Below are 26,550 nucleotides of genomic sequence, written 5' to 3'. Positions count from 1 at the left end.
ATTAGGCCTATGGTAGTTGTGTCTGTACAGTCATGCGCCACATAAAGAAGTTTTGGTCAATGACAGGCTGCATTTACAGTGTGTGGTATACAGTATAGCATAGGTGTGTGGTAGGCTATACCACCAAGTTTGTGTAAGAGCACTCTATGAAGTTTGCACAATGATGGTATTGCCTAGCAATGCATTTCTCAGACGTATCCCCATTGTTAAGTGGCACATGACTGTACTGAACATACTTAGATGTCTTTTCTTGTCATTATTTTAAACAATATAACAGCTATTTACATAGCATTTACATTGTACTAGGTATTATAAGTAATATAGAGATTATTTAAAGAGGATGTGCATAGGTTATATGCAAATACTATGCCATCTTGTGTAAGATACTTGATCATTCATGGATTTTGGAATCTGTAGGGGGTCCTGGAGCCAATCCTCCCCAGATACCTAGGGAAGACTGTATTTCATTCTTTGTTCCTTTGAATGAAAACTTTTTTTTATGTAATGTATATAAGCTAGATGAACTTTAGTAGGGTCTAGAATTTATCAGAGGAAAGAAAAAAGAAAGGACAAAATCATAGTACTTCGTGTCTTTAAAAATGTGTTGGGGGACAATATATAAATACATGTTAAAAGATGAATATTATCAGTATAAAATAAATGATTCAAATTGAGAAGATTTAACAATGGCCAATAAATGTATAAAGTAATATCTACCCTCCCTAATTATTAAGAAAATGCAGTATAAAGCCACCAGATTAGAAAAAAATGAAGGATTAATAATAACCCATATATATTTAGGATGAGGTGGAAGAGACATTTTTATATACCCTATTGGTAGACATGTATGATGATGCAACATTTAAAGAGGGCACATTGGCAAAACTTAAAGTGGCAATACCATCTGGTAGAGAAAGTTAAATCATTTTTGTTTTTGTTCAAATCCTTGCAATGATTCAGATTTCACCCCAGTAAAAAGGCAAAGGTTTTATAAGGTAACTATGTTTACTCTCAGTAAAAGGAATGCTTTTATAATGTAATTGTTATGAGCTCCCTATATTCTTTGGACTCTCTGACCTTTCCCCCCTCATAGCTGCCCATACCTCACTGGTTCAACCACATGGGTCTCTTTGATATTTTCCCAACATGTTAAGTGTGGCTTCAGCTTAAGGATTTGTTCTGATTTCTCTGTCTAGAACATTCTTCCTCATAGATCTATTTAGTAAACATCTTTGTCTGCTTTGACCTTTAGGCAAATCTTACAGTATTAAAGAGGTATATCTTGGCTATCATACTCAACACTGTATGTCGTCTTATAACCTTTTCTTCTCCACAGAGTTAGCCCCCGCCCCCCTTTTAATGATTTATCCCGAGTGTCTAAAACACAGCTTAATACATATTTATTGAATTAATAAAGCATTATGTTCAAAAAACCATTTTCTATTTTAGCATGGCTTAGTATAAAAAAAAAAATCTGGAGATGCCCTAAAGGTCCATCAGTGTAAGCCAGGCTTATATCCATTCTAGAAAATATTAGACAAAATTGAAATGAATGTGGAAGATTTATACATCACCACATGAAATGATATAAAAAAACACATTCTCAAGTGACTAAAGCAAGTTTTAGAATCAGTAAGCTATGACCTAATTGTAGAGAGGAAGGGGAGCATCTACCTATAAACTTCTGTGCCACCTAAGGGAAGGTCTCTACAAATGCACTCCAAACTAATAACAGTCCAGTAACAGTCATAACATTTGGAAGGGAAGGGACATGTGGCAGGAAGGGAAAGTACTTGTGAAAAAGAATTTACGCATTGTTGAGTTATTTTTAGCAAGAATAAAACTATGTGTGCATGCGTGTGTGACTGTGTGTTTCTAAAATAAAAATAAAGTGAGTGATTTGACAAGTTCTGAAGAATGCCAAGTCTCTTTGGGATGAGATAACATTTGAGTAGAAACTTAAAATATGCATGCACTTTAAAAAGCAAAGTCTGTGGGATGGGAAAAAAAGAATAGGAAAATAGGACATCTGAGGTGGAAGTGTACATTGGAATATACTTTCGGTGGTAGAGGTTACTAGGGGGAATGCCAGTTACACAATTTCAACATGAGTAGAAGCTTCTTTTATGACTGAATTGCTCAGGTCTGGGAAAGAGTGAGTGAGGCAGGGGTATAAAAGGCTTTGCACAGGTCAGCACTGGGTACTTTAGTTTGTATCAATAGGAAGCCATGGGGGGTGGGCTTTATTTAAATAAGAAAGTTATCCTGTTAAAAACAGTATTTAAAGAAAATCAGATTGACCCAGTTGGGCAGAACAAGGCAGTAAGAATTCATTTTCCCAAGGGGATGTGTTTAGAATCTGCAGCAGAGCTTCTGACAGGAATGAGGGCTGCTGGGGAGATGAGTCACGGCACAGGCAGATGTGCCCTTTTACATGAAAACCATTAGACAAAGATTCCTGTCTGTTTGTTTTCCCTTTATACCTTATCACACAATATCAACATGGCACTCCAGCTTTGGAATAGGAATTTACCAAACATAATAAGGTCACTGTAATTATTTATGTAAGCAAACTGTGATGCTTTCAAGAATTGTACGTCTTATTCTTGCCAAATTTAATTGTATTTCTCTTTGCTTCATTATAACATATTCACCCTTTCCTTCAATTAGGAATTAAAACAAAAAAATCACCATGCCCTATAAGCCACTGATTCTGGTAGGGACTTGAAATAAAATGAACAGAAATAAAAACAGGTATAATTCTGGAAAGTAGGAAAGATACAAAGTATGATGATAAATGAAAACATAGTTTTAAAGGCGATGAAGATAGAAGATTAAAGGGGAAAAAAGTGAATGCAGATTGTAACAATTTTTATAAACAACATTAACAGAATATTCTACTGAAAAAAATGTGAGTGTCTAATTTATAGATGACCTCTTTGTTAAGAAAACATATAAACTATTATAAAATATGTGAGAGAACTAGCCCTGCATGAACAGAAAAATGAACCTCTAAATGTATCAGCAGTAGTACTAAGGCCTGTGGCATAGAAAGAGCTGAGTTACCTGGAGTAAGTCAGCTACGTGAATTGAAGTGATTGCAAGAGCTTTTCTCTCCCTCAAGACAGGTGGAGCTTAAGCCTCGCTTCTCATTCAGCCCACTAGGCAGTTTCCAGGGTGATTTCAACCAAGAGGTCTTGCATTTTTCCCTCTCCTTAAAGATATTGTTTAGTGTGATTTACTCAGAATAGGTCTCCGCTGCCTCCTTCAAGTGATTTTCTTTTCATGAATGGAGGAAAAATCCTTACATCTTTGGGGCTTTAAAGTGCTTTAAATGTCCTGTAAAGTGCTATTTCCATCCCCTGCTTGCCATGAATGCTGAGCAAGGTCAATATCATTCAATTTTCTCTTCTCTACAAATTAACAATATTCCTAGCCTAGATTGTAGTTTTTCTCTCATGTGTTAAAAACCTGGTACAAATTAGTATTTCCACATATATTCTGAAAATGTTCTTTCAAACACTATGTAGAAGAAAAGCACAAGACCATAAACTTTTACCATTTGCAACAGCATGGGTGGAACTGGAGAGCATGATGCTAAGCAAAATAAACCAGTCAGAGAAAAATAAATATCACATGATCTCACTCATATCCTATCTAATAAAAGGGTAATATGCAAATTAACTGTCACTCTGTCACAAAGATGGCAGTGCCCATAGCCACAAGATGGCGGCACCCAGTCTCCTCAGCCCCGCTGGAGTCCCCCAGTCCTGGGGGGGGAGGGGGGCCACGGCTGAGAGTGGGCAGCATGAGAGGCCTGGTGGAATGCTTGCTTCATTGCCACGGCGATGAGGCAAGCGTTCCACCCCCACCATGGAGCGGCAGGGGCCGGAGGATTGCTTTGAGGCAAGAGTCTCACCCCTGCCCTGGAAGGCCTCTGGGCAGTGCGTGCACATGGCCTTCTACATGGAAGGTCGGCAAGCATGTCCCTCCCAGATGTCCCTTAGGCTTGCTGCTTAGGTTGTCTTTCCTCCTGTGTCTGGAGGGAGGCTGAGGACTGACAATTGCTAGGTGTTGCTGTCCCTGAGACCACAGCACCACAGGCTGCAGGATGCTGGCACCCTCCGGAACTGGGTGCTTCTGTTGGGAGCAATGCCCACTCTCTGAGATCCACCTGCTCCCGGCATGTTCAGGGGAGGCAGCTGGGAGCAGACAGATCCTGGGCTCGGGGAGTAGGGGGTCGGGTAGGGAGCAAGCAGGAGGAAAGGAGGTCAGGGCGATTCATTCCAGCGGATCTCACTCCAAGGCTTCATTCAAATGCAGAAAGCTCTCTGGTGATGTCGGAACCTTGGACCTCACCTCAGGCTTCTCTGACTCCCCCACCCTTAGGCCACAGCTCACCAACTTCAGGGAGGGAGGATGTTTGAGAAACCAGCCTGTCTAGATGGAAAAGAGTGCAGGAGCATCCCTCTGTTCGCTTCTGTCTGTTTTCTCTTTGTAAATCTCATTTCTGGTTTCTACACTCTTTCTACGGGTGACTTGGCTTTTGACAGCAAAAACAGACTCCTTTACAGTTTCACAGCAGACCTCATGGACTGATTCTGTTGCCTCGCCCTCAGAAACCAGAAGGTGTATATGTTGTGTTCATGTATAAACATTCAAACCTGTATAGAACTTTTATGAGTTTACTTGAGCCAAAGTGTCCACACTTGCTGGGAAGCAGAATCTCAAGGGGTTGGGACAATGATCCAGAGAATGGCTGTTTCTCACTTTGTTTTATTCATTCTTCTTCTTTTAAAAAAAATTAATATATTTTCATTGATTTCCAAGAGGAAGGGAGCGGGAGAGAGAGACAGAAACATCATCAGTGAGAGAGAATCACCTGTCGGCTGCCTTCTGCATGTCTCCAACTGGGGATCAAGCCTACAATGAGGCAAGAATCCCGCCCAGGCCACAGAGAACCTCTGGGATTTGGAGAGCCTCTGGGCAGTGGGCGTGGAGTGGCCAGGCCCCACAGAGAGTAGAGAACCATGGGGAGTGGGCTAAGCCATCAGGGCTCCCAGATTGGAGAGAGTGCAGGTCAGGCTGAGGGACCCAACCCCCCATGCACAAATTTTGTGCACCGGGCCTCTAGTGTGGATTATAATGATCAACATAATTTGATGAACAAAAATAGATCCAGAGACAAATGGCAGGGGAGGGGAGGGGATGGGGGTTAGAGAGCAACCAAAGGACTTGTATGCATGCATATTAGCATAACCAATGGACACAGACACTGGGGCAGTGGGGGCTTGCCCGGGGTGGGAATGGTTGGTGGGGGGTCAACTAGGGAAAAAGGAGACATATGTAAAACTTTAGACAATAAAAAAATAAAATAAAAGTGACAATGAAGGAATACACATAGTGCAAATGTGATTTATCTGTAATCTTCAGAACCTCTGCAGACAGTTTCTCCTCCAAAGGAACATAGGGGTAGAAAATGTATTACCCACATAATTTGGTTAGAAATAATGAGCGTTAAAGTCATTCCATTGATCTCTAATACCAAGAAAAGTGGAGATTTTAAAACCTCACCTTCCTACAACTATTTTTGTTCTGTTTTAGAGTTTCATATTTGGAGTAGGTTGTTCTTTATAAAAATGGAGGAGGAGGAGGCATGGAAAGAAACAAATAAGAAGGAAACATGAAAGGGTTTGTGTGGCAGAGCATTTCAAAGTCATATTTCCTTTCCCCTTAATTTTTTTCCAGCCTCCTTTATCATTTGGTGGAAAACAAAACTAATCCAGGTGTGTAGTCTACCAGACAAGTTATGAAATTGATGGCATCATAGAACTAGTAGTGTTTTCTAAGCTCTGAGACCGGGGGATTTAAAGATTTGGGTTGAAAACCTACTGAAATTAGACTTTGCTATGTATATTTATTGAGACGCATTGGTAATAAAAAACAGCTTTGCCGGTTGAAAACTGTTTGCAGTAGCAACTTGCTGACAATGAATCGTGAATTGCCCCAGCTTCAGACAGCAAGTCAGGGACAGAAGCGGAGCAATTGCAATCACAATGTTGCAGGTGACCTCCACCAGCTGGCTTGTTGCCCACTGACACTGCTTCTCACCTTGATTAATAAGCATCCTCTATAGCACCTGGATCATTAAAAAGTGTCACTTCACATTTTCAAGCTCGGTTAATAATTAAATCTGTATAAACATAGATTTATAATCTGTGGTGAACATGCCCATAATTTCAAATAACAATGGCATATGCAAACTGTGGAAATATGACAAACTAACTACTCAAGATTCCAGCAATGTAAAGTGTGAAATATGTGCCCATAATGCTGGGAAAAAATTGTCCTGAAGCTGCTGATTGCCTATTTGGAAAGTGCTGAGTGATAGTTTAAACTAAGGTTTGTAACCCTCAAGATGAGACTGCCTCTGAGGGCAATGGAACACTGTTCACTGTGAACGGGGCGGTGACTTATGCTTGACACTTCTTGCCCAGGTGAAGAAAGGAACAGTCATATTGTAAGGCATAGAAAATTCCATGGATTTGCATGTCCTGCTGTGTGTGTGTGTGTGTGTGTGTGTGTGTGTGTGTGTGTGTGTGTGTGATAAGCCAGATATTTGCAGTCAGCAGACAGACTAGGACCTTTTTAATTTTGTATTAGTATTTTTAAAAATATATTTTTTATTGATTTCAGAAAGGAAGGGAGAGGAAGAGAGAGAAACATCAATGATGAGAGAGAGTCATTGATCGGCTGCCTCCCACACGGCCCCTCAGGGGGATAGATTCCTGACTAGCAATGGAACCATGGCCACCTGGTTCATAGGTCTGCACTCAACCATTGAACCACACCAGCTGGGGACATGTCCTGTTTTGTAATATGCTTTTATGTAGAAGAAGATGAAGATGATGAAAATAAATATGGTAATTACCACATTTTCCAATAGTTTGGCCAGGTGAGGGGGGAGGGTTAGGCAATAAAATTGTTAAGGTAACATTTATTGAATGTTGAGAGCTTGTTACTTATTTTGTTATAACAAATATATCAGAGATGTAGGAGTTGCCAAGACTTCTGATCTTCTCTTTCACAAGTATTTAAAAAATGTGGGTCTCCATTCATCCCATGGGGAGAGGGAACTCCAGCGTCTCTCGGCCTCTTTAGTAACACTAGGACTCTTGAGGCCTCTCATCTTTTTTAAGAATGTTTGCTAAGATTCCTTGTTTCTTGTAAACACTCAAGGTGCCCTTCTCTCCATTCTTTTTTGCTGTTGCTTTCTCTCAGCCCTTTAATCTCACATGTGTAGCGCCCTAGAGAGGGCAGCCCCACTTCATGTAATGCCTCCTGAAGCACAGCTAACATGAAATGGGTCCTGAAAACTGTGGGCAGTGATGGACTCAGGCACCAGGCATTGCTTGAAACCAACACAACACTTAAAATTTTAGACTAGCCTATTTTTCAAAGTCTCTGTCTCACCCTACTACTAGGCATGTTCCACCTGCCAATTTTCTTTTTCTTAGTTCCAACTTTCCCAACATTTACTGAATAATTTCTCTCTATTATATCCATTCACGTATCATTCCCTCTTCTCGGCTCTCTACCATAGCAACTCCTTCAGGCACCCTCCCCCTTTTCTTTCTGGACATCTTTTTCTTTCAATAAAAATAAGGCATTTTTTTGTTTAAAATTGTGTTCTGGGGCCCTTTACACATCCAAATAGTTAAAGAGTTATTGGAGAGTTGTGTAAATTGCCCTTCTTAGCGATGGGAGTGGAGGTCTTGGAGAACTGCTGGAATAAGAATTTCTGGAGGCCCCAGGGGAAGATGAGATGTGGTAGAAAGCTTTATTTGCACGGAATTACATCCTTAGGTTCGCAAAGTCCGATTTCCCTTAAACCAGTGCTGAAAGGGGTATAGCAGGGAATCCAGCAGAGCTAAAAGCACAGCCCCGCTAGTTCCAGTCCATCAGTCCCTTGTGTGAGGGGTCCACGTGGGTGTGGGCCATGTGGACTAGAGCAGAGTGTGAGAACCCTGAAGCCAGGAGTCAGGCGAGAGCAGCAAGAGCGCAAGAAGAAGAGGAGAAGAGTGCAGGAATTTATGTATCTCAGATTTCAAGCCCTTGTAGTTGGCCACATCCATTCTGGCCAATGACGTGCTCCCAGGTAGGACAAACATGCAAGCATCTTCACTACTTCACCCAGACTTTACTGGGCACATGGATAATATTCGGTCTTCTCTCTGTTCCTTTCCTGTTAATTAAAACTGGGTTAAATACAAGAAAATCAAAACCTTTTGGGTAAAAAAGGAAAAAGAGAAAGACAAAAGAAAGGAAATAAATTGAAACAACTTTTTCATTCTCTTCCCTCATCTATCTTTTACAAAAATATTTACAACAGTCCTTCAAGAAAGGTGATACTATCTCCAATTTTCCAATATGAAAAATAAGGCTTTAAGATATTAATCAAGTGGCCTAAGTCATAAGTTGCAGAAGTTATATTAAAACCAGTCTGTAAAACCAGCTTTCCCTGGGTGTGCATGCATGTGTGTGTGTGCATGTGTCTGTGTGTGTGCAGGAGTGTGTTTTTATATAGTACTTTACACCAAACTGTATCAAACACATGATGCAGGACCACCATGCTTCAAAATATCAGATGGAAAACATAGACAAGCTTATTGGTTGTCCAATGCTGTTAGAGAAACAATTTAAAATTTTGAGTTTTGTCATGATTTGTATCTATTTTTCAAATGGATTAAATTCCCTTCAGATTTGTTATAGAAAAAAAATTTTTTTCTAAAGACCAGGAGACCCTACCTGTCATTGTTGAGGTCTATTACATGACATGGCTATATCTTGCTGCAATGGAGGCTGAGAAATTGTCTGTGTGCCAAGAGAGTGGTCAGGTTCTGCTAGCAAGAGAAGAGAGAAGGAAAGGGCTAATGGTCAGGCAGCCAACTCTATCTAGCACATTCTGGAAGGATAAATGAAGAATTTGTCTGGTTAGAATGGGTCTAAACATCCCAGAAGAGAATACATATACAAAGTATTATGAGTACAGAGTATTCAGAAAATGGAACAAAATGCATTGCAACTAGAATGTAGCATGTATGAAGGAAAACTATCAGGAAAATGAGGCTAGAGTAGCAAGTGTATCTACATTTTTTAGTTGTCACACACCTCTTCATACTTAGTACAAAATTATGCTTTCTCTCAAGTTATTATTGAGAAATTTTATTTCAAATGTCCCAGTTATCATTTAAAAAACTTATCAGATATAAGCCTCCCTTGCTGATGTGTTCCCACTAAATCATAAATATTTGGTACAGCTGATTCCTAATAAATAGAAATGTACACAGCTTTCCGTGGCACCTTTCATCTTCCTGCAAGTATAGCCATACTTATATTTATGGGCCTCAAAAAGCAATCAGAAGGAATTGAGGGCAGAATTTAGTGGTTCTTTCTCTCTCCCAGCGGTGACTACATGGAGAAGAGTCTGTGAATTAAATAGCTGCTGTAGTGCCTGCTGCTCTCGGTGGCTGCTTTATCAGATCCTTAGAACATGAAAACTTTAAGTAAACATAAGCTAGAGTCCAATCCTCTTGTTATATGTTCCCACTTGGGGAAGTAATAGAAACTCACTCCTCTGGCGAGAGGATTTTCGTTTGCCTCCAAGTTAACTACAATGATCATTTGCTGGAACCAGACCCACGTGACATTTCAATAGCCCTCTGCCTGTGTCTTCTACAGTCAGAAGAGGTGGGGTGAGATATCTGCACCAGTGGGAAGTCCCGAAAGGAAACCATTAGTGTAAAAAAAGGGGATGCTATTATTTTAAAGCACCTTTGGAGTTTTCCCTTGGTAGAATCAGGAAATACCATGCAGGCCTTAGGCATTCCTCCCACCACACACACCTCAGAGTATTGGACTACAAGCAGTTTTCAGAACGATAGGATCTGAAGCATCTCAGACTAAGAGACTTGCAGAATCAATATAACTCCTTTCAGTCAGAAACACAGAAGATTCATTTCATGTATCAAGCAGAGTGTAAAGCCACAGATTCCTCTACTCCTAGTGAAATGTATTTCTGTGTAAATAAAGTTAATAAAAGCAGCCCATTGATCATTTATTGGTAAGGCTATTTTTATCTGATTAATGGTATCACATTTCATGTCAATACTATTATCATCATAACTGGCTGGTTTATTAATATCAATAATAGGAAGAGAGCAAAGGGGAGGTCAGATGTTATAAGCATGGTCATCTGGGCAGCTTTACCAGAAAGCCACAGCTTCACGCTCCCCAGGGAACCACCAATCCATTCCCTGCAGATCACTGGGGGGAAGGGATGGAACAGAGGAAGAGATGGGTACATGTGCAGTGAAGTTGGGGGTGACGCGGGGAAGGTGCTTGTCTGTCAGTCTGACCCGGGGAGCAATGGATTGCCTAGGGAGAGACCATCATCAGAAGCACATGAAATCTTGGAAGGTTCAAATCCTCCGACAAAGAGATCCTGTTCTCTTGGCACTTCCTCATTCTTGCTCTCTCTGGCTCTATGACTTGCACTTGCCCTGTGAGTCCCTGTGTTCTCTCTCCATGGCCATGTGGCCTTAAGCAGCCTCCTGGTCCGTGGCCATGAAGACCCCACACAGAATTGCCTGCAGCTGGGAACACAAGCTAAGCTAGCTGATGCTAGGCTGGACTGGACTTTAATATGGAGCAGAAATTCTGGGCAGTGGCCTTAATTCTGGCTGCTGAAGATAAGGTTGGACTTCTTCCATGGTAAGACATATAGAGATGGAACCTTGAAGAAGAACCCCCTTAATTTTAATCAATAAAACCTTCCAGGAAACCCCATCCTCCTATGGGGCCTCAAAAAATTATTTTCCTCATGGTACCCCAAAAACTCCACTTCCACTGATAACAATACTATACCATACTCTTCTGAAATTTTCTACTTTTTGAAAGTAGCCTAGCCATCCTTTTTTCAGTATGGATTTCCTTAATCGGGAAGGATTTCTGATATTTGAATTATCCATTAAGAGTACACCCTACGCTCTCACCATCACTGAACTTAAAAGTCTGTAGCATAATTAACTTATGATTAGAATTACATATTTGTACCTTCAAGAATTTCATGAAGGCAAGATGTATGTTTTAGCTATTTCTGGTTTTCAGACATAGCTCAAAAACTACTTTTTAAAAAAAAAGAAAACACAGTAAGTATGCTCAATCAGTTTTTTAGTAATTTTTTATTGTTAAAGTATTACATATAATATTACATATGTCTCCTTTTTCCCCCATTGACCTCTCCCCGGCCATCCCCAACCCCAGCACATGCCCTCACTACCCTAGTGTCTGTATCCATTGGTTATGCTTATATGCATGCATACAAGTCCTTTGGTTGATCCCTTCCCTCCCCCCATCCTCTGCCTTTCCTCTGAAGTTTGACAGTCTGTTTAATCTTCTCTGTCTCTGGATCTGTTTTTGTTCATCACTTTATGTTGTTCATTATATTCCACAAGTTAGTGAGATCAAGAGGTATTTATTTTTCTTCGACTGGCTTATTATGCTTAGCATAATGCTCTCCATGTCCATCCATGCTGTTGCGAATGGTAAGAGTTCCTTCCTTTTTTACAGCAGTGTAGTATTCCATTGTGTAGATGTACCACTGTTTTTTAATCCTCTCATCTGCTGATGGGCACTTAGGCTGTTTCTAAATCTTAGCTATTGTAAATTATGCTGCTATGAACATAGGGGTCCATATATCCTTTCTGATTGGTATTTCTGATTTCTTGGTATATATTCCTAGAAGTGGGATTACTGGGCGAGGATGTGGAGAAAAAAGGAACCCTCATACACTGCTGGTAGAAATGCCGACTGCTGCAGCCAATGTGGAAAACAGTATGGAGTTTCCTCAAAAATTAAAAATGGTGCTTAATCAGTTTTAATAAAAAATTAATGCTAATATTTATTGGAGGGAGGGTCAAATAAAACAGCTTCAGACACTTTATCAAAAAGCAGTTTTAGAATGGCAGAATTTTGGTCTCTTCCCTCTTATAGTATAGATATCAGAGAATTTATGCAGTGACTGAATTTCTCCAAGGGGTGATTGTGGGTATAGAGATGGTTAAGTCAACATGAGTTCTTGGGTATGGAAAAATTGAAGGAGTTTTCTTATTATTTTTATTTACAACTTAAAAACTATTCTTATTGGTTTCAGAGAGGAAAGGAGAGGGAGAGAGCGCTAGAAACATCAATGATGAGAGAGAATCATTGATCAGCTGCCTCCTGCACAGTCCACACTGAGGATCAGAGCCCGCAACCCTGGCATATGCCCTGGATAGAAATCTGACTGTGACCTCCTGGTTCATAGGTCAACACTCAACCAATGAACCACACTGGCTAGGCTTTATTTACAATTTTTAACACGAGTTCTTTGTACATACATACTTTTATATAAAGGCAGCACAGTCTATTTTCCCCTTATTTTCTTGCCCTCCCCGCTCATGAATCCCTTCTATCAGCAACCCTCCTCTCTTCTGTTAACCCATTCTATGTAAAACTTCTGTATTTACTGATAAAATCCTACAGAGGCACATGTAGACACAAATACACATTTGTACATATAAGGACATTATGCATTATTATAGCTAGTATTTCATAAATTCATCACACTCTTAAATCTTTCACTTATTCCTCAAAAATACTTCATGAAAATCATTCCAAGTCACCTGGTATAACTGTAAGTGATATATAATTTAATCTTAAAATAATATACCATGGCATGTTGTCAAAGAAAACAAGAGCTGTATAGTAATTAAAAGCAATAAAAGTAGATTTTATTCCAAAAATATTACAATTGGGGAAAAGGAGATCTCAGTATAGAACTGGACTCCATTCTGACCACAGCACGAACAGCTGGGGATTTATGGCAGAGTCAGGGTCAGTGAATTGAAAATTACTAAGAGGAAACATTAAAAAATAAGGGATGATTCTGGCTAATCCAACTTCTTGTTGATAGGAGGCCAAAGTGGAGAATTGGTGGAAGATGAGGAATTTGATATGATGTCAAAGATAATCAAATTTCTAGGTAATAAGAACCTGGGGATTCTGGCTAAATTGTCCTCGAAAGTTTCTTACTATAACTGGGTGATACTGGTCTAACAAAGATAGATGCCAAGCTTGAAGCCTAGTTTAGAAGAGGGCATATAGGAACCTGATTAACGTTTGGTCAACGGGAGGGTCTTTACCCATATGTAACAAAATTTATTCAGATCTCTTATTTTATTTCTAAACATTTATCTATGGTTAGTCCTGCTTTAAAGTTATGTTCCTAAGGGCTGGAATTTTTTATTTCATCCCAGGTATAGGATTGGTGAGAGAAGAGTTGTATATTTGTAGTTTAAAATAAATTTACCCAAAGGCTTACAATACATCAATCTTGGACTATCTTTGTATGAGAGGCTCTCCTGCCCCAAAAGGTACCTTTCTAGACTCCTTCACATAGGAACACAGAACCAATTCTGCCATACATCCACAGTGGGCTTTACATTATCCTCTTAGTTTGCATTAGCAGACCTTTTTAAAAAATGCTATGCAAATATCCTGGTGGTCACATTGAATGCTGGGTCTGATACAAAGAAAAGGAAAAGAACGCTTTAATATCACATATGCCTCTTAATAAATAATCTATGACATTTGTGCTAAGATTCAGAGGGACTTTACAGGTCTCTTCAATTTCCTGAAGGCAAGGATTGCAAATGTTCCCCAGGATACAACTCCCTATAGTCACCAATTTAATGCCCTGGCCAAGCCAAGTAAAAGTCACTCATTCAATCTTCTTGCCTATGAATAAATAAGAATATATACTTTGGAATAGCTTTGACAAGTGGAGGGAAGATACCTTAAATCTTTCCTCTTCTTGATATGCTTTTGAGTTGGAAATCTGACTATACCTATTCCTAAATATATCTTTCTTGGTAATCCATAGAGCTGTATATTTCCCATAGAAATTGTTTAAAATTTCTGAGCATGACACTCAAGAGTTTTGACAATTTGAATCTTATCAACTTCTTTGCATTTGACCCAATAGTCCTATGAGTGCCCTGTATGCAATTAGGACCATATTAATTATTCATTTGATATTTATATGCACTCAGCACTTTCCCAAATGCATTGTTATTATTTATATTGTTCCCTCTGCTTAGAATACCCCTTTTCTTTTACTGCATTTAATAATCCTATGCATCATTCAAGGCCCAACTGAAATATATTTTCTTTCATGAAATTTTCCATAATCATTTAATGTGAAGTTGATGTTTCTTAATCATATTTTTGCATATGTTATTCTCATTTTCATGTGTGTTCTATTTTACCTATACATTGCAGGCTACCTGATTAGGTATAATGTTTACTAATGCTTATTAGGTATAATAATTTATAATGTTTATGTTTTTTCAAAGAGTCCAATATGTAGGAAATTATTTACTGGGTTCATTTATTACAGGGAGACTACATAATGCAATATTTGGTCATCAAAGATATGTCGGGTAGAAGACTGCCAAAATCATTTACTCTCTGTGTGACCTTAGACAAATTACCCTGAATATCTGCTTCCTTGCTTATAAAATAGATATAATGTCACTTATATTTCTAGATAGTTATTAGAATTAATTTTATATATATATATATATATATATATATATATATATATATAGTCTGCTATATGACTGACATATACTTATATATAATAAATATCAGGTATTTTTGAAGAATAAATAACATGAAACTATAATTATGGTTGCTATAATAAATGATTATTTAGCTATAGGCAGAAATGCTGCAAACAGGTTGAATAGAAGTTTGATTTTGGACAAAGCAAACCTTGAAATTTCAGAGCACTACCCCAGGGCTTTGAATTTTATGAGGTTTAAATTTGGAGGCATTTGACACACTCTTGTAGGATTGTTATTTAAAACAAAAAAATAAAAAACAATTAAAATAAAGTTGAAACATTAAAATACTCTATGATAAGCATCATTGATTTTATTGTGTCTTCATTTAGAATAAACACCAAGAAATGTTGGTTATTGCAGGACATCAAAGGAACCAAAAGAGTAAGGAAGGGTCAAGAATGATGAGGACACATCACACAATGCAGTGCCCAATCTGAAACAATTTACTAGTAAGCATCAAATTAAATAACAATTATTAGGAAAAAAAAGGGAAGCGGTACATGGTTTCAAGTACTCATTCTATAAAGGCTGCTAATCACACTTTTAAAAGTACTAACTCTGATATTTAATTATAAAATGAAGAAGTACACCGACTATATGATGCAAAAAATCAGAAAACAAAGAAACTATATAACTATAGGAGGATATTTCCTGCAGGAAGTGAGGGAAGGTAATTTTTTCTATCTAGATTGACAAAGAGAGTCATTAAAAGCACTCCAGACTAATGTAAGAATTTAAGCCAAAGCTAGAAGTGACAATTTATTCAGCCAACCTACATTTATTAGGCACCTCACAATGTGCTATTAAAGTGAAAACAATCTCAACTTAGGGACTGCATTTATTCAAAAATATATTGCAATAAGAATGCTTTAACCATTAAAGCATTATGTACCTTAGAGTGAAGGCAGAAAGGAACTTTTTTTTAAATAGAGAAAAGCAATACATTATTAGAAAGAAGTGGGTGTGGAGAAATGGGGTGAGCAGGTGCTATGGTCAAACAAGTAGACAGAAAATGTTTTCTTTGCCATCAGCTGATTCTCAGAAGGAATTGTTACAGCTGGGTGGAGGTGATGTGGTGTTCCATGTTCCAATGCTTGCTTAGCTCCCATGAGGCTACCTGATTAGGTATAATGTATTGCCTTGGGAAAGGAGAAGAGCCTGACAATAACTTGGTCAGATGAAGTTTGTCCAGATTGGTAAGTGCGAACAAACCATTCAACTAATCATTTATGAGACAAAGGGGGGAATTTGGAGGGTCTATGTCTGACTTTGTCACAGGTAAACAAGGGGGTCATGTGTGAGTTTTATATAAGGCATATGAGAAGAATGTTTCTTTGTAGTAAGGCATTTCCCAGAACATAAAATTTGGGGGAGGGATGACTTCTTAACTATTGATAATATCCAGCAGCACAAGGCTCAGATAATAGTTCAGCATCATCAGTACAAAATGCTCTGCTATGCCTGGCTGGTGTGGCTCAGTAAGCATTGACCTGTGAACCAGGACGTCATGGTTCAATTCCCTGTCAGAGCACATGCCTGGGTTGTGGGCTCCATCTCCAGTGGAGGGCGTGCAGGAGGCAGCTGATCAATGATTCTCATTATTGATGTTTCTATCTCTCTTTCCCTCTTGCTTCTTTTCTGAAATCATTAAAAAATATATTTTAAAAATGCTCTGCTATACAAACATGGTAGTAGACAGCATTCATGCAAATATTTCAATTTTGTGATGAAACATATACACAAATAATATACTATTAATACAATAATAAAGCTTTGAAGAGAGATGGAGAACAGAGAAAACCTTGACAGGAAGATGAGGTCTGAGGAGACTAGTTTGATATATATAGAGGTTTTATGTTGTGAAATCAAAAGTGGTAAGACTAGAGTATGATGGTTTTTGAAGGCTATTAAGAATTTAATATATGGTTACTTAGATTTATCTTCATTTCAGTTTCTATTCATACAAATGAAAATAAAAATATATTTAAATATTTTCAAGAAATTAACCAAACATAAGACATGTAAGAGGGAAATGATGAAACCTGAGCAAAGGAAGCTGAAGGAGAATCAAGATAAGTTTCAAGTCAGAGGGAAGACAGCCTCGACTTTGGCTTAGCCAAAGGAGCCACTGATTCTTTGAACTATAAATTGACCCAAATAAAAGTTTAACTTTAGAAAGTCTAATTAGGAAGCTGCACATTAAGTGACTTGGAGAAGCAAAATTATTTTAAAAAAATCAATTAATATAGTGCTGTAAATATTCATATCATGAGGATTGGAACTAGGAGTATTCTCTTTATTCTCAGTTATAACTTTCAAGCTTTTTTCCCATCAAGAAGTGAAGTATATTGCTCTGCCTCTTGAATCTGGCCTATATTTGTGACTTATTTTGTGACTGATACCGTTTTTCAGTCTCACAATGTCATCCTAATCCTAAGCCTCCAAAACACTCCTTTACTTCTGCTAATTCTCTTAGAACCCTATGCAGCTGGTATATGAATGAACTCAGGCTAGTTTGCTGGATGAAGAGAGACATATAGGCCAATTGCCTTCACTGACAAACTGACAGCACAGAAGCAGAGCCATTTGGTTGACCAGGACATGCTCACAGAAACAAGAGTAAACCCAGCCAAGAGGAGAACTGCCAAGCTGAGCTCAGACCAAATTGCTGACATTCAGAATCATAACCTAAATGAATGGCAATGGAATGGAAAAATTCCTAAAAGTAATGTCTTACTGATATTGACACAGGGACAATTAGGATATCTGAATAGTTACCTATAAAAGCATTGAATTTATAAATAAATACCTTCCCACAAAGGAAACTTCAGAACACATGGTTTTACATATTAATTCTATTCATTCAGAGAAGAAATATTACCAAACTTACACACATTCTTTCAAGTAATAGGAAAATAGGGAATACGTTCCAATTTGTCTCATGGGCTTGGCATAACTTAGATGCCAAGCTTTACAAGGATATGAAGAGAAAGGGCATTTAGAAATGAATTTCTCCTGTGAGAATAAATGTAAAATTCTAAACAAAAATAGAACATAGCAATACACAATAAGTTCTGTGAGGGGTATAGTGAATGTTTAATTGCAATAAACTCCTAACCAACTCAGTATGTTCTCACAGCATAATGGCTAAGACATTGAAAACTGAAGATTGACTGATATATCTGTTCCTTAAGATAAATATGTTCTTGGAAGTTACTATCCTTGGGACTCAATTTCTTCAACTGTAAAATGTGGGGTTAATATTAGTGCTTATCTCATGGAGTTGTTCTGAAGATTAGATAAGTAAATATATATAACACTATCTTGTATGTAATACATTGTCAATTCATGTTATCTAACCTTGTGATTTATTATGGTCACTAAGTTAATTCTGCCACATTCAGGAGAAACAAACATGAAGTAAAGTTGTATGATTAGAATTAGATGAAAATGAGCCTTACCATTCATTATTTGACTTTTCTAGTGAGATGAAAGGAAACCTGGGGCATTAATAACTATCTGATTACTGGCTGATTACTGTTCATTAGTGAAACTCTCAAGACCAGGGAGACATATTAAAGTTCTTAGCAGTGGGGTATTCCAATTTCCTTCAAACTAGAAGAATGGGAAGAGTGCTGGAGACCTACATTTTAAAAATGAGCAAAAAAGTGGCTCAGTGGGTTGAGCACCGTCTCATTCACCAATTCAATTTCTGGTCAGGGCACATGCCCAGGTTGTGGGCTAAATCTCTGCTTGGGGCGTGTAGGAGACAGCCCATACATGTTTCTCTCTCATTGATGTTTCTATTTCTCTCTGTTTCCCTTCCTTTCTCTCTAAAAATTAATAAAATCAATTTTTTAAAAAAATAAGTGAAAAAGCAAGGAATTGTAATAGAAACCTATTGAAGATGACACACATTTATCATTACTAAGGCCACTGGTAGACCTGGTTTCTTTATGATTCTTCAGAAAGCATACACATTCATCAGATTTATAAATAAAAGAGATTTTAAAAATGTAATTACCTATTATGGGTTCAAAGCTTTACATAAATTGCTCCATTTAATACATAACAATCTGAGTGAGGTCAGTGTTAGTATTGCATTTTACTGATTAAAAAACCAAAGAAGAGAAAGTTTGCACCATTTTCCTCTAAGTTTTAAATTTAAACTTGTCAACCCAACTTTCACTGAAAAACTGTTGATACTATGACTTCTCTCATTGAAGGACTGTGTCCAATAGTTGCCTAAGTCAGAAATATGGCATCATTAATAACAAAAGCCCTCCCACTCTTTCCCCATAACACACACAGACAGAATACTTCTAAATTATATATTATTGATTCAATTTTGTATGTTTTGCTGAAATCAATTCAAGCTTGCCTGCCTCCACTGTTTCTAATCTAATTTAGGCAGCCTCAATCTTTTCCCTGGATTATTGCCATGGTAACTTCCTTTCTCCAATTCACTCCCCAGTTTTTAACCAGGAGAATATTGCCAAAACATAAATAAATCAGACACTTCAATTACTCCCCCTTGTTTTCAAAACAATGCACAAACTCCTAACCATTACTTAAGAATCTTGCATAATTTTGCTTATGCTTTTCACGTTCCAAAGGCAAACCTCCCACTGTCTAATTAGGTCTCCAAACCATCTGACACTTATTAGTATGCTTTATTTTTAATTCAGTAAGCTCATTTTCAATAGTATTTACACATGCTTTCCCCCTTAGTAGTTAATTTCTACTTATCTTTCAAGGAGCACCTTATGTATTTTATATTAATAAGTTTATCCAGGAAGTTGCCCCTGGAATACCAACTCTCCTACGTTCTCTAATTAATCATTTCAATCTTCTACAATCAGTTACAGTTCCATGCTGCACTGGCAATCATCTGTTTCCTTGTATACATTCCCCTGCTAAACACACACACACACACACACACACACACACACACACACACACCTCAGTCATTCATTCCTTAAATAGAATTTTAGGGTAGTAACTGAATTTCTCTGAACTCTCTTTTCTTTTTCAAAATGATATTTACAATATGTGTCTTATCTTCTTGCAAAGATCACAAGAGAAAAATAGAAAAAGTATATATATATATATATATATATATATATATATATATATACATACATATATATATACATATTACTGAGATAAACAAGTCTTTTTTAATGGTAATTGTTAACAAATCTGTTCAAATTTCACTATATTTATAGACTGATTTTCATAGACATTTTGTTTTCTCAGTAGCAATAGAGACCCTTAGACATGTTTGGAAAAGGTGCCTTTTCAATGGGCTTCTTTCCCTACAAACCGGGGAGGAAGCAAGGCCCCTATATTCTGTTCTGGCTCTACTCCCAAGTTTGCTCCACCCCCTGTGTCAGAACCTGTCTATATATTTGAGATACATTGGTACAAATCATTCTTGCTGCAAAACTTCAAGGGTCTTTGAAAAAAGTGTGTTTGTGTCATGAAAATATCTATTTCCCAAGTGGAACCTGACAAAATATGTTGTGCATATAGAAGATGTACAGTATTATTCTGGAACCTCACTGTAGCTTAGATTGTCCTCAATGCAAAATAAAATCATTCTTTTAAGACTGTTTGGTTTTTCAAAGTTTCCCCTTTTGATGAAAGAATAAGAACAAAACATCCTGGTAATTAAGATTTCAGTTACTCTAGATTTTGCTTTAAATGCAAGGGTTTGTGGTTATGACTAAGGTAGAAGCATTGGGGGGCTCTCACACCCTTTCTTTCTGTGTTAGACAGGACTATGAAGAGCTACAAAAGCAACTGAAAGAAGTCTTTAAGGAGCGAAGCACCATCCTCCGTCAGCTGACAAAGACATCAAGAGAACTTGATGGAATTAAAGTCAACCTTCAGGTGAGATGAAAACTAATTTCTCCAGCAGCAAAGGACGAGGAGTCTCTTGGTTTGTCTCAACAGATTAGCATATAAAGATTCCTTCATTATTTTTAAACCAGTTTTGAATATGTTTCTGGGCTTGACCATGAAAGTGATTTTTATTATTATATGAGCTTTGAAATGAAATGTCAATTGAAATGCAGTCTGTGAATCTGTGGTTTGCAAATTTAGGAATGATAAAATTGTGTGCTTGGCAAAGCCATCAATTTCTCATTGCTTCTAAGATCAATTTGACCCCTGTGTTTTTTAATATTTTGAAATGATGAAAAGTAATTATGATCAAGAGTTCAATAAATATAGGCATGTTCCCTAGAAAAGAATTTTAAATTTCACAAAGATTAACTCTGAAGATTCTTTAATAAACCACTTACTAACGTGGGTAAATGCCTTAGAAAGGAGAGTGCCATCTATAAAAATGTATTAACACTCAGGAAATCTCAATTAAAAAAAGACAAAATCTACATGATAAGAAAAAATTTCTAAAATATACAATATTTTAATATTTACCTTAAACATTATATTTATTGAGCATATTATATATACTTAAAGCTTTGGCTATTTTATGGAATTTAATTTTCCTAATATATTTATAAGGCAGATACTATTAATGTGATTTTCCTGTTGTCCATATGGAATCATGCTTTGAGAAGATCATTTATTTTTGAATGTCACAAGAGAAGGCAGACATTAAATGCAAGTAATCTGACTCCACAGCCAGTCTGTTATTTATTGCACGGAACCATGTTTCAGAACCACATGGAATCACCATTGTCCTTAGTTTTCTATTCCCACAAGGATGATGACAATGACGATGATGATGATGGTATTAATAACCACCACAGCTTATGGAACAAGGTCAAGCTCTTGTGTCAGGTACTCCATCTACAATTTTTATTTAATTTTCACTTGACAGCTATGCTCTATTTATTAGTAGTTTCATTTTGTAGGTGAGAAAACAGAGTTAGAGAATGGTTTATAAGCTATCACAAGCACAGAGAAAGTCAGGTGACAGAGCTAGTATTTGGACTCGTGTCCAAGATCTTGTTCCAGAAGTTCTTATATCTTGAGAACAAGAAAGAAAACCAAACCAAAACAAAACAACAAATAAACACCCAGTTTCCAGTAGGGCGCACAGACAGGTATCAGGATAACAGTGCAAGAATAATAGTGCTGGGAGGGACATTTCACAGAGTCTTAGGGAAGCGCTGACTAGGATGAAAAGGGCAGTAAATTGATTTTCATAGGAATCTGATGCCAGAGCTGCACCTTAGCATTAGGTAGAAATTCACAAGTTCTATGAGGCTACAAAGAATAGACAAGACACCTGCACCTCCTCGAGGCATGAAACGCCTGGCACTTTGAGAATATTTCAAGCATATGGTGAAATGCCTAGGAGTGGTCAATGTTTACAATATTCCCAAAACACCCAATCTCTATGTATCAGTAGCCTAAGTCAAGACATCTAATTACAATCTAGAAAATGGCTTGATAAAAATGTTTCATTTCATGGGTTTACATTTTTAAAGGGTAACAAGACATGTGTAGGCCACAGGATTGGTGAATTTTCCCCATACTATAATTCCTTGTCCTATTTTCTTGGTATTTTAATGGGAAGCTACTCTTCCCAAATAAACACAGCTTCTTTTATTGGCTGCTTCCTAATAAACACTGTCATTTTAGGGAAGAAGTTTCTCATGTGAGGTTCAGCCCCCCACATCCCTAACAGAACGTTTATCTTACTATATGAAAAGCGTCTATTTTTAGCATTAGAATGAAAATGTGAAGGCAGACACCATGCCTCTGTACATGTTTTGCATAATTCAATATAGATATTTGTTAAGTAAATACTGACTAAACAAAGTCTTTGGCATTCTTGCTATTGTCAATTCCCTACCTGTTACATCTTCTCTTCCTACAAACATTATTCCTCTCAATTTCAACTTTGAGTATCAAGAAAATAGATTATCCTATTACATAATTTACTGAGTATAAGTAAGAATATTCACTAACCAGTTTTGCTCAGTGGATAGAGCATTGGCCTGTGGATGAAGGGTCCCAGATTTGATTCCAATCAAGGGCACATGCTCTGATTGCAGGCTCCATCCTCAGTAGGGGCCATGCAGGAGGCAGCCAATCAATGATTCCCTGACATCATTGATGTTTCTATTTCTTTCTCCTCCTTTCTTTGAAATATGGAAAATTCTTAGGGAAGGCTTACTGGGACAGACTTTCTAATGAGAAAACTCAGTGAGCTTTTCTGTTTTAATTCATGGTCTGTGAATGCTGGATTTGCCAGAGTAAGTAAACACTAATGACTGACATATTTTTTTTATTAATACCCTATCTATACAGACCAGTTATAATGTTATACGGTTCCATTTCTTCTTTGTATACTATTGCATTATTCATAAATAATAAATAGACAAGTCCAAACAGGTGAATGCTTTTTGGCTACTTTGATCTTAAATTGTATTATTACTTTGCTTATTCAGGGAGCCCTTTTATACCCCCCTTTATTTCTAGAAATTACTAGACGCCTGGTGCACAAAATCTGTGCAAGAGTAGGCCTTCCTTCCCCCAGCTGCTGGCACCAGCTTCCCTCTGGCACCCAGGAGCCAGGCTTCCCTCTGGCCGCTGGCAGGTACCCAGGACCCGGGCTTCCCTCGCAGCCCTGGCTTTGTCCAGAAGGTCATCTGGAAGGACATCTGGTCTAATTAGTATATTATGTTTTTATTATTATAGTACCAGAGTTGGCTTAACATGGCTGCAGAGGACACAGTAAAACTTCAAACAAAGACCAGAAGATATATTGTATTTTATATTCACTTATTCAGAGACCTAGATATTTGGAGGCCACGTTCCCTCTACTGAACCTCTAAAGATTCAGACTCGGTTCATTCCCTTCACCCACTGTGCAATACTTGCACTGCTTGGTGGCATACATTCCTGTGGGCATCCTCAGAACGACGAGGCATCATTTGCACATTCTTGCCCCAGGGCATAAGTGCCGTCACCCCTTGTGCCATGGAGACAAAAGTAAAGTGAGCCTCGATTTATCACTTGAATAAAACTTCTTTTTTCTCCTTTTCTTGTTAGTCTTTGAAAAATGAAGAGAAATCTGCCAAAACTGATGTTCAGAAGCTTCTGGAAATAGGTCAGAAACAAAGGTAAGATTGTGCTTTCCTTTTAGTTTTTCAGTTCCTCTTTTCCACAGTGTTGAACTCTATTCAGAAACTTCACAAAAGTCAGTTCATTGCAATGTGCTAATTTATCCTCTTACACTTGAATGTATGAAAGTCTTCTTCAAATGCAGATTCTTATGCAGTAAATCTAGGGTGGGATTTGAGAGTCTATAATTCTAACACATTCCCTGTGATGGTGATACAATGCTGCTTGTAGATGACAACTCCAGTGTTTAAGGATCTGCAGTATTCTCCAGGATTGCCTTAGATGATGGACCCTGATAAGTCTGCCATCGATAGACAGATCCGATAACACTGACCTGGGTGGGTCAATTTTATTTATTTCAGAGATGAAAGGAGAGGGAGAAAGAGATAGATACATCAATGATGAGAGAGAATCATCAATAGGCTGCCTCCTGCATGTCCCCCACCATCGAACCCACAACCCTGGAATGTGTCCTGGCCAGGAATCAAACCATGACCTCCTGATGCATAGGTCCATGTTCCCCCACTGAGCCATACCAGCCAGGTGGTGGGTCAATTTTTAATCAAATCCAAACTCAATCCTGATGAAAATGGTGGGGGTGGTGAGGAATGGGGTAATCTTATTAGCAACACCAGAGGCCCAAGGCACGAAATTCATGCATGGGTACAGTCCCTAGGCCTGGCCTGCGATTTGGGCCATCTTCCCTGGCTGCCAGCAGCCAGCCCTCACCCAGCCGAAACCCACCTGATTTTCCATGGGATGATATGAGCCTGATCACTGGGGGAAGGGACAGAGAGGTCGGCCATTCCCGCCTGCTTGCCAGCCCTGCCCCTGCTGCGGGTTGCCCTCTGTGCCTTGGCCTGGCCCAACCCACATCTCCTGCCACCCACCCCTAGTTCCCTGTTCGACATCAAGCAATCAGAACCTGCCGACCAGGGAAAGGGACCTAGAGGTGGTCAGTGCGCCTCATAGTGACGGGTGGAGCGGTCATTCTGGTCGTTCTGCTGTTAGGGTCAATTTGCATATTACCCTTTTATTATATAGGATAAGTAGAATTAATACAGTATAGTAAAAGTTTGTTTATTTTTGAAGGACGTATATTATGAGATAGATTTCTATGCAGTATAAAAGCTATATGATTTGAAATTGCTTCTTAAAGCAAAAGGTATTTTAAAGTAGAAATAAGCTAGCATTTATTATACACTTACTTGACTCTGCTGGATGCTGTATATATATTTTCTTGTTTCACCCTTCCAATTACCTTTTAAAGGAGCCATTATTATGCTCATTTAACAGATAGGACATTGTTCCTCAAAGTGCTTAAATGAATTGCTGAGAGTTGTGTTAATTGGAATTTGCTCTGTTGTATTTTTACCCAATAGCCATACCCTTTCACTTTAGTTCATGGATCACAAAGCCAAAAGCTGTTAAAAAGTTTACACACACTACACTATGTAGTCCCTGCTCACCATCTTGTATCTTCCCCACTGTTCTTGCCTCTTAACTCAGAAACCTCTCAGAATATATTTGGATTGAGTTGATGACATGTTAAAAATATATAAGCTATTGTCATATATTGACTATTTTTATTATTAAAATAAAAGTATTATTTATTGAACATGAAATTCTTCTTAAACCCATTATTAAAAAGAGCTTGTAAAATATTGGTCTGGGTATGTTTCCAAAAGTATATTATTTTAAATTATTTTATTGGTTTTAACTTAGCCATCTCTAAAAGCACCTATCCTTAATATTATACAGCTATTTGTGGCTCATTGAGTTAGTGTTGGAGAATTATAAACAGCACTTTAAAAAAAATAACTGGTCAGAATAGACCAAGAGTCTTCAGATTTATGGAGATATATTTAAGCGATACTATATGAAAAGTGAGTATGTAGCCACACAACAGAGACTCTGGGGGATGGGTAGTACCCTAAAGATTCTGAAAGACTGTGTGGAGAAAAAGGTAATGTAAAACATTTTATTCTATCTGCTGGTTGGTCATTGAAAATTCCTAGAACTTAGTTTTGGACTCTCTGTACTAAAGGATTTTACAATATAGCATTCTTTGAAAATGAAGAGAATGCCTGGGGTAGTGGCAAATTCTTTGTCTGTGAGGTTTTTATAATCCAAACAGGTAATGACTTGAGAAAAAATGCCTTCTTGTGCTGTGATTGTGTGTGTGTGTGTGTGTGTGTGTGTGTGTGTGTGTGTGTGTGTGTGTTTATGTTTATATTTGGGATGGAAAATGTATGAAACTGCTGAGCAAGTCAGAAATCATTTTTCATAGGAGCATAAATTAGCAAGTCTGGGAGGCAGAGAGAAGATAGATTCAGAAGATTCAAAAGACCCACTTTAACATTGTCTGATAGCTTTCCTTACCATGAACATGTGCAGAATCCTCTAACTACTCCAGATTTTGTTAGTAGCTTTCACAGTTTATTTTTGTCTTTCTCCCTACATTGCCTATGGATCTCATTATGCAGAAATTTTTGAGTCTATACCTGTGTTCACATTCTAAAAATATATAAGATTGTATAATTTAATTAAAATATAGATGTAGCATTTAAAAAATAAAAATCCACCATTTGAAAATCCAAAAATAATACTAAAAGGCTAATTACTATAACATTTTGCTATAACATTTTATCAGTTGGGAATATAATTGATTGTATTTGTATTCAGTGCTTATTGAAGATTCAAGAGTTAAGGATAG

General features: G+C 37.8%; 1 protein-coding gene across 1 annotated transcript in view; it reads left to right on the top strand.

Moving 5' to 3' along the window:
* LUZP2 (leucine zipper protein 2) overlaps positions 1–26,550 on the top strand; it is a gene marked incomplete at both ends in the record, with an annotated part of 306,815 nt that overhangs the window by 134,234 nt on the left and 146,031 nt on the right. Inside the window, 2 exons of the mRNA XM_079788833.1 lie at positions 20,507–20,624; positions 23,763–23,833. Coding sequence (XP_079644959.1) covers positions 20,507–20,624; positions 23,763–23,833 — 189 coding nt within the window. The remainder of the gene's footprint in view (positions 1–20,506; positions 20,625–23,762; positions 23,834–26,550) is intronic.

This window comes from Cnephaeus nilssonii (assembly GCF_951640355.1).
Source record: "Cnephaeus nilssonii genome assembly, chromosome: 13".
In the NCBI taxonomy this organism is placed as follows: Eukaryota; Metazoa; Chordata; class Mammalia; order Chiroptera; family Vespertilionidae; genus Cnephaeus; species Cnephaeus nilssonii.
Note: the sequence above shows the minus strand (reverse complement) of the source record. Positions and strands in the feature narration are given on the sequence as shown.